Raw genomic sequence first — 8,556 nt, 5'->3', positions numbered from 1 at the left:
TTTTTTAATAAAAACAAAGTTTAATGCTTTTTGCTGAGATAAACTTTCTTACAGCACCAGAGCCTCCTAAAACCAGGAAATTAGATAGGGCAGAGTGCCTTTAAGGGGGGGGGGGGAAGCTGTTAGAGACTTCCAGTGTTTCAAAGCGACACGAATAAGGGATGTCCATTAAGTAGGAACAAGAAACTCAGCGGTTGCTTCCTGCCTCCCCCTACCTCTGTCCCGGGTCTCCTGCACTGAGAATCCCAGCGTGTGGGTTTGCCCGTTTCTGAGCCGGAAGTCCCATGACTCGCTGTGGGGAAGGAAGAGGCAGGATGGCTTCTCGTGCAAATGTCCATCCAAGTATCTCATCCTTCTGTCCTCTCTACTCTGGAGTGATGGGGCATTGCTTGCTGTAGCAGGCAAAGGAAAGGAGGGGGGGTGGGATACACAGACTTCCAAAATAAGAAAGGTTTCTATCATCTGGCTAGTCCAGTAATGGCTCTTTCGGGTCAAAAGCTGGCACCCCAATCAGTGTATCCGGCTTCCCTGCCATGACAGAAGCCCAAACCACTGCTGTAAGGGTGTGCACACACAGTTGTGTCTATCCCACAGCCAGGATGTATCGTTTTTCCACCCCCCCCCCCCACTGTGCAGGATGCCGTGGCCCTCCCTTCCAATCACACAGCCAGATACAGGGTGATGGGGCAGTGGTCGCTTCCCAGGGCTTTGGAGCGGATCTTGCTGTCGCACAGGCCCTCCAGCAGCCCACTGGACACCAGGAAGTAGTCGAGCCGCCAGCCGACGTTCTTGGCCCGGGCGTTCATCATGTAGGTCCAGAAGGTGTAGGCATAGGGCGTGTCGGGGTACAGGTGGCGGAAGGTGTCAGCGAAGCCGGCTTCCAGCAGCTGGCCGAAGCCAGCCCGCTCTTCCGGGGTGAAGCCGGCGTTCTTCTTGTTGCCCTTGGGGTTCTTGAGGTCAATTTCTTGGTGAGCCACATTGAGGTCGCCGCACAGGATCAGGGGCTTGCGGGCTGCCAGGCCTTGGAGGTAAGAGCGGAAGGCCTTGTCCCAGCGTTGGCGGTACTCCAGCCGCACCAGCCCCCGGCCGGCGTTGGGCACGTAGGCGGTCACCAGGAAGTGGGAGGGGAACTCGGCCGAAATCACACGCCCTTCCTTGTCATGTTCCTCCTCACCTGTGGGGGAGGGAGGAGCAGAAGAGTCAGAAAGTGAAATGGAAGGGGCACAGCTGTCTATGTGTGAGGGGCTGACCTCCCTTCCAACTTAACAGTGAGAGCCGATGAATTTTTTAAAAATCACGTTTTATTAAGATGGCAAGGGGAAAAGGGGAGTAGGAAAAATATGTACACATTCCCCGAATACAACTAGTAGTGTAAAAAGAGAGCAAACAGGAAGCTCTCCATAGCCAGGGCCGGCTCACCCGCTAGGCAGATTAGGCATTTGCCTAGGGTGCCGGGCAGGGGTTTGCTGAATTGGGCTCCCCCACCCCAGCACCCAAGACAAATGCCTAATTGCCAAGAAGCAGTCAGGCAGTGGTGGCGGGCAGGCCACACACACACACCCGGCGTGCTCAGACGCCAGCCTCGGGCTTTCCGGCTTTGGCCGGCATTGCAGTAGCTCCTGCTAATATAAAGCAGGAAAAGGCTTTGCTCTCACCCCTCCCTTCAGGAACAGGAAGGGAGGGGGGAGCAAAGCCTCTTCCTGCTTTATATTAACAGAAGGGTCTATTGCAATGCTGGCCAAAGCCGGTAAGCACGTGGCTGGCGTCCGAGCACACCCGGGGGGGGGGGGGCGCAGAGCGAAGCGCAGTGGCGCAGAAAAAAACGGGAGGGGGTCAGCATGGGGGCGCATGGGCAGTAAGCCTGAGCTGATACCCTGCAGCTTGCAAGACTGATTAAGTTTGGGAAGGGGGGGGGGAAGGGAATGCAATTTCAGAATGCAAATGCCGATTTGGGAACGCGAATGTGGAAACAGAAGAGGGGTAGACATTTGGAGGCTGACGGGGCATACTATAGGAAGGCCCCAAAAAATCAGACTGCTGAATGTGTGTGGGCAGAAGGTGGAGCCTGCCCAGGGCTTCAGGAAGCGCTTACCGATACCATAAGTGACGTGGATGGGCTTGACCTTGGAGAGCAGGGCCACTCCGCTGTACCCCTCCTTGTCATCTGAACAAGCCCAATACTTGTGGGGATATTCCGCCATCTCCCGGATGTCAGCGGGCAGTTGTTTCTCAGCACATTTTGTTTCCTGCAGACAGAGCACGTCGGGGTCTTCCTCACGCACCCACTGCAGGGGAAAGACGATTTTAGGATTGGGGCCTGAGAACGAGGTTCTCCCGCATTCCACCTCTCACAAAGAAGAAAATCGAGGCGGCCAATTAGAACTGGAGAACGCAGACTGCGGTGGGTCAGGGCTTGGCCTTCCCCTTCTTTCCCACCTCTACACATGAGCGGGCCTATGGCTGAGCAGTAATGCACGTGCTCTGCCCAGTCCTGAGTTCAAGACACAACACGTCCAGTTGGAAGAATCCTGGATAGCAATTATGGTGAAGGCCCACCCCTGCTGCCGATCAAAGTAAGCAGTGCTGCACTGGTTGGACCCAACCGTCTGGCTCAGCATAAGGCAGTTTCATTGGTTCAGTTGTAAAGGGCCTGCCAGTGAAAATTATCTGCTTACCTGCAGACTCTAAGCCAAACTGGTCTTAGCTGTCTGAGCCCCCAAAGGCATTCCCTATTTCACCAGGGACCTCTCGCTGCTATGCCACCGCTGCCTAATTGTGCCAACGCACTGATCCCTCATGGGGCTTTAGTGGCTCAGAGGTAACATTACTCAAAACAACAAAAGAGTAGAGAACAAAGAAGAGGGAATAGACATCCCTAAGTTCAGACTGCATTTAAAAAAAAACAAAAACGGCAGGGTGAAAATGAAATTACGATACAGGTGGAATTCTAGCAGGAGCTCCTTTGCGTATTAGGCCACACACCCCTGATGTAGCCAGTCTTCCAATAGCTTACAAGACTCTTTTTTTGTAAGCTCTTGGAGCTTCATCAGGGGTGTGTGGCCTAATATGCAAAGGAGCTCCTGCTAGAATTCCACCCCGATGATGCATATATATGAACCACAATTACTGATCCATTTAGCCAAGGTGCCAGCCATTCTGAGTGGCAGAAGATCTCCAGAGTATCAGACAGGCAGGGGTGGGGGGGGGTGTCTTTCTCAGTGCAAGCGGGGCAGAGAATTACCTCCAGGCCCTTCTTCTTGACCCAGGCACGGATACCGTCAACATTCCAAGAGGTGACCTTCAGCGTGTACTTCTTGCCGTTAGGAGATGAGAGTTTTTCTGGGGGATCCTGGTACATGATGGGGCCATCGGCCTCCTTCTCAGCCTTAGCTCCGCCTTTCTTAGCCTTCTTAGGCTCTGGCTCTAGGGGGGGAAGGGGGTGGGTGGGAGGGGAGAAGAAATAAAAAGCCTTGTTAATCACTGGAAAATTGGGTCAGCAAAAGCTTGTAATTAACTTCCCACCTGGTCGCTTCTGGCCAGCAGACATTCAATCCAAGTGACCAAGGGGAGCAGTTTTAGAAAGCTTGGTTCCTTTTAATTCCCAGCCTGTTATATTTGTCAAAGGCCATAGAACAGGGGTGGACAAACTGTGGCTCGGGAGCCACATGTGGCTCTTTCACACATATTGTGTGGCTCTGGAAGCCCCCAATGACCACTTGGCTGGCTTGGAGAAGGCATTTCTCTCTTTAAATCACTTCTTCAAGCCAAGCCAGCTAGCAGCTTGGAGAATGCATTTAAAGTTAAAGCTGCTTTCTTTCCACCTCTGGTCTCCATTTAGTAGAAGAAAAAGATATTGGATTTATATCCCACCCTCCACTTTGAATCTCAGAGCGGCTTATTTTCCTTCCTTCCTTCCTTCCATCCATCTTGTGGCTCTCAAAACATCCGACGTTCATGTCTTGTGGCTCTCAAACATCTGATGTTTCTTCTGTGTGGCTCTTACGTTACGTGCAAGTGTGGCCATCCTTGCCATAGAACATCATCAGGCTGCGTTCCGAGGCTACTGTGAGCATCTCCCCTGCCTCACAGGTTGTCACTGCCACGGAAAATGGAGGAGGGGAGAAAGATGCATGCGGATTTGGATTTTTGTTGGGGAGAAAATCAGAATATAAATACCTATATATAAAATGAATGGGTGGGATGGATGGTGGGACGAGAGAGGAAGACCTTTTTTTTCTTGCAAGTGGTCTGGAACCAAGAGGTGGCCTGTAAATATTTTAATAAACAAACTTGGCAGGCATGAAGAGATCGGAGCACACGAATGGCCACACAGGAGAGCAAAGCCTGAAATCAGCTGCTTCAGCCAATCAGTTCAGGCCTGATGCTGGTCCCAGCTCTGCTCACCTGCCACCTCTGCCTTCTCTTCTGGAACGACTCCATCTTCCTTCTTCTTCCCTCGTTTTGGCATCTCAGATCCCGGCCCGAGGGGCCAGCAGCCTCTCTGCCTTGCAAGCCGGACACTCCGGAGCAGCAGCGTCTCCTGAAAAAGAGGAGTCTGTGAGGCTAATTCCCATCTGAAGCGGCCCCATCTTTGGCCACTGTCCCCTTTCCCACCCAGGCCAAGGGAGACAGCCAAAAATAACACCTGAAAGCCTTTCGGCTTCATCCTCGGCCAGCTGCACTAATCCTCCAGGGCAAATCCTTCCCTAACCTCTACCTTCAGCAAGCAAAGTCAATCTCCACCTCCTACTTCACGATTATCCTGTGGGGCTCCTGTGACTTTCACAGCTTCAGCACGTTGCATCCTTACAGCATCTGCCTGAAGTGCTTGTTAAAGGTACAGGCCTCCTTCTAGGAGGGCAGCTAGGGTTGCCAGGAAATTCCCGGAGTCGAGGGTAGGGAAGAAAAAGATGATATTGGATTTATATCCCGCCCTCCACTCCGAAGAGTCTCAGAGCGGCTCACAATCTCCTTTACCTTCCTCCCCTACAGCAGACACCCTGTGAGGTAGATGAAGATATTGGATTTATATCCCGCCCTCCACTCCGAAGAGTCTCAGAGTGGCTCACAATCTCCTTTACCTTCCTCTCCCACAACAGACACCCTGTGAGATGGGTGGGACTGTAGAGGGCTCTCACAGCAGCTGCCCTTTCAAGGACCACCTCTGCCAGAGCTATGGCTGACTCAAGGCTATTCCAGCAGGTGCAAGTGGAGGAGTGGGGAATCAAACCTGGTTCTCCCAGATAAGAGTCCGCACACAACCACTACACCAAACTGGCTCCCAGGAGACTATTGGGATATAATGCTATAGAATCCACTCTCCAAAGCAGCCATTTTTTCCTTAGGGGAATAGCTCTCCGTAGTCTGCAGATCACTGGTAAATCCAGGGCATCTCCAGGCTCCCCCTAACGGCTGGCAAACTAAAGGCAGCCTTCAGGTCGGTGGGCAGCAAGGAGCTTCTCTGCAAGCAGGGGATGGATCTCTGCCAGAGGTCTTTCTCAAGAGTTGCTGTTCCCCCCCCCCCCCCTGGAGACGCTAATGCTGTGCACAGACGCCATCCCAGCAGCCAATATTTCCACTCTTCCCTCTGGATTAACGGTGCCTTTCTCGATCACACCTCCCCGTCAGAGCGGCTCTCCAACCAATTAGGCCTCACCCTTGCAACATCATCCGCCTTCTCCCAGCCAGTCATCCCCCCACCCCCCATCGCATAAACAAGCTCTTTGCTGCAAGGCCCCCTTTGCATCTGTTGAAGTGAGCCAAGACTGAGAAAAGCTGGTGTTGGAATCAATGCTCTAAGGCAGGGGTGGCCAACTGTAGCTCTCCAGTTGTTTTTTGCCTACAACTCCCATCAGCCCCAGCCATTGGCCATGTTGGCTGGGGCTGATGGGTGTTGTAGGCAAAAAACATCTAGAGAGCTACCGTTGGCCACCCCTGCTCTAAGGCCCCCCTCTGGTTTGACCCCCCCCCACTATACACCTGCCAACATCTGCTTCAGTAGTCTACCAATTGTTGCTTAAAAATAACCTCCACGGGCTAGCCGCTTTGCCTTTACAGGCCAGATCGCTTGGCTGAAATTCCTGAGGGGTTTCCCTCATTTCCTCCACCAAGCACGTTTGTGCAATCCCGGATTAACCCCTGCGGAGGCCCCTAGGCAGTCAAAACCTCGGGGGACCCTTTGCAAATGATCTCAGAGCGGGAGCACCCTCCCTGCCACCTGTGACCCCTGCTGCAGCCTGCAGGCACCTTCTCAAAAGCCCCTCTGACAAAGCTGCGGAAAGAGGCAAACTTGGCGACGACACCAGCATCAGCCACAGCAGCCAAGTCGGGCAAAGAGCAGCTCAGTTGCTGGCTGTGCTGCAGGCTGAGAGGGCTGCTAGCAGGGGGGGAAACGGGGGGGGGGGGAGGGAGCCGGCCCGGGGCCCCTAAGGTCATGGGGGTTCATAGGCCAGTGCCTGCTTGGCCTAATTATTCATCTGGGCCTGCGTCTGTGGCTTCGAGGATGCAATTAAAGTCAGAATCCTGGAAGAGGAGGGAGAATCATCTTAAGATGTAGCGAAAGCCAAAGCAACACCCGTTGAATTTCCACCCGCAACGCAGTTTTTAAAAGGCGCCTCCTCCCACGCACGCCCTGCCAAGATGGAAGACCAACTCCATCCTCAATCCACCTATTGATTTTTACGACTGATAACATTATTAACAACAGCATCAAAAGCCTCCTCTTGCCCTTACCGCACCAAGATCCCGGATCTCCCCAGAGACAAAGGAAGGACCTGCCAGGCTCGCGCACAAGGAGGCCTGGGGAAGCCACCACGTGGAGTGGATTTGTGTCACGTGACAGGGGCTTGCTCACGTGGAAGGGAAGGCCGCCCCCCAAGAAAGAAGGGCCAGTCAAAAAAGACCGAGCGTCCTCGACCAACCAATGACTGCTCGTGCTGTCACGTGGAGAGGGAGGAGGCGGGGTTGGGTTGTCTGAGGACGCAAGAGGGATTTTCTCTCCCTCTCTGCCCCCAAAGGGATCAAGGAAACTATAGAAAGTATCAACGCTTCCGGTTCCCAGTTGAAAGTTGAGGCGCCACCCACGCACAAAACTAGAAGAAGGCACCATGATGGAGAACGAAATTAGAATCCAGGGGCACCTTTAAGACCAACGAAGTTCTATTTAAGGCATGAGCTTTCGTGCGCACGCGCACTGCCTCAGATACGAGGAAACCAGTTGTGAACGTGTAGATCCAAGTGGGCAGCCGTGTTGGTCTGAAGCAATAGAACGAAGCTGGAGTCCAGTAGCTACTGCCAAATTTATTCTATTCAAACTTACAGATAGCGGTTGAACGGTAGGAAGGAAGCGGATAGAGAGGCGTTTCCTTTCCCCGCATATGGCGGAGTTTCTAACGGCATCCGGTAGTGAAGGCGAACGGGTGGCTTTTCTGCTTTTCTCTATGGAGGACTCGCTCTCTCCTTTTCGATGCAATTTAACCCTTTCTGTCTCCTCCACCCTTTTGCTGATACGAATTGCGGTTCCTCCTTTTCTCCCCGTCCCCATCGGCTCCAAGGCAAGCCGAAGCGCCTGGGCGGAGAGAGAGAGAGCAACCCCGTTGAAATCAATGGGACTTCTGTGCGCGCCGAGAGTCGCTGCCTGACTTGCTCCAAGCGGAAACTTGCAGCCCATCTTGCAAAGGGGGTAAGAGAGAGTGAGAAACCACCCAGGACTAGTAGTGCAACTTTTGCATATCCCTAGTGCAGTTTTTTAAAACGGACTGGCCTTGTTGAAATGTTGCAAACAACGTTTCAACAAACAGTGGGCAGCGAGGGCTTAAAACCCAACGGGGTTCTCTTGGCGTACACGTTCGCACGTGCGCAGGAGAGAAGCGCGCAACGTGCGTGCACAGGTTGAAGTTTAGCCCCAGAATTAAACTGTGTTGGTCTCCAAGGTGTCACAGGACTCCCAACTTCGTTCTGTTGCTTCAGACCAGCACCGCTACCCGCTTGAACACGTGCGCGGTGTCAGTCGTTTGTTTTGTCTGTTGGGGGGGGGGGGAAGGAAATTCAAAATGTAACTTTAAAAAAAAATGTTATTTGTGTGCCCAAAAGGTGATCTTTCTGCAGCAGTCGAAGGTGGCGGTTCTGTGGTAGAACATCTGCTTGGCACGCAGAAGGACCTGGGTTCAATCCATGACGTTTGCATTTGTTTTCAAAGAAAGGAATCGGGTAGAGGGTGACCTAAAAGATAGTATGTCCAGTCCGGTAACTGCCAGTCGGAACAGACACATTGACAGACCTTTGACTCGATAGAAAGCAGCTCAATGTGTTCAGCCTGTGCTGTTGAAGCCAAAGAAGCTGAACAAATTGGTGGTGGGGGGTGTTTCCCCTGGCCAGTTGGTAACTACTACAGTACATTTGTTTCTCCTCTTAGCGGAATCCAACTATCTTGACTTCCAAAGCCAGAGCTCAATAGATGAGGGGAGAGAGTCACAAAATGCATCGCTAGATTCCAAACGATGCAGTGTGCTTTAGTCAATCCACAGTCGCTCCTGTCACATGCGCCCATCAGAGTGG

The 8,556-nt window shown here is 52.7% G+C and overlaps 1 protein-coding gene across 2 annotated transcripts; it reads right to left on the bottom strand.

The window, feature by feature from the left end:
- APEX1 (apurinic/apyrimidinic endodeoxyribonuclease 1) lies at nucleotides 1-6,874 on the bottom strand. Of its 2 annotated transcripts, XR_009556235.1 has the most exons (6): nucleotides 6,733-6,874; nucleotides 4,405-4,540; nucleotides 3,242-3,423; nucleotides 2,093-2,285; nucleotides 430-1,174; nucleotides 1-119 (listed from the first exon to the last, which is right to left on the bottom strand). XR_009556235.1 is itself a non-coding variant. In XM_060255885.1 (5 exons), the coding sequence occupies exons 2-5, from the start codon at nucleotides 4,466-4,468 to the stop codon at nucleotides 660-662; spliced, it is 954 nt and encodes a 317-aa protein (XP_060111868.1). In that variant the 5' UTR covers nucleotides 4,469-4,540; nucleotides 6,733-6,874; the 3' UTR covers nucleotides 1-659. The 2 variants fall into 2 exon arrangements, 1 of the variants encoding a protein (XP_060111868.1); XM_060255885.1 differs by having other exon boundaries at nucleotides 1-1,174.
- Nucleotides 6,875-8,556: the final 1,682 nt, after the last annotated feature.

Source organism: Heteronotia binoei, chromosome 15, assembly GCF_032191835.1.
Source record: "Heteronotia binoei isolate CCM8104 ecotype False Entrance Well chromosome 15, APGP_CSIRO_Hbin_v1, whole genome shotgun sequence".
NCBI lineage: Eukaryota > Metazoa > Chordata > Lepidosauria > Squamata > Gekkonidae > Heteronotia > Heteronotia binoei.
Note: the sequence above shows the minus strand (reverse complement) of the source record. Positions and strands in the feature narration are given on the sequence as shown.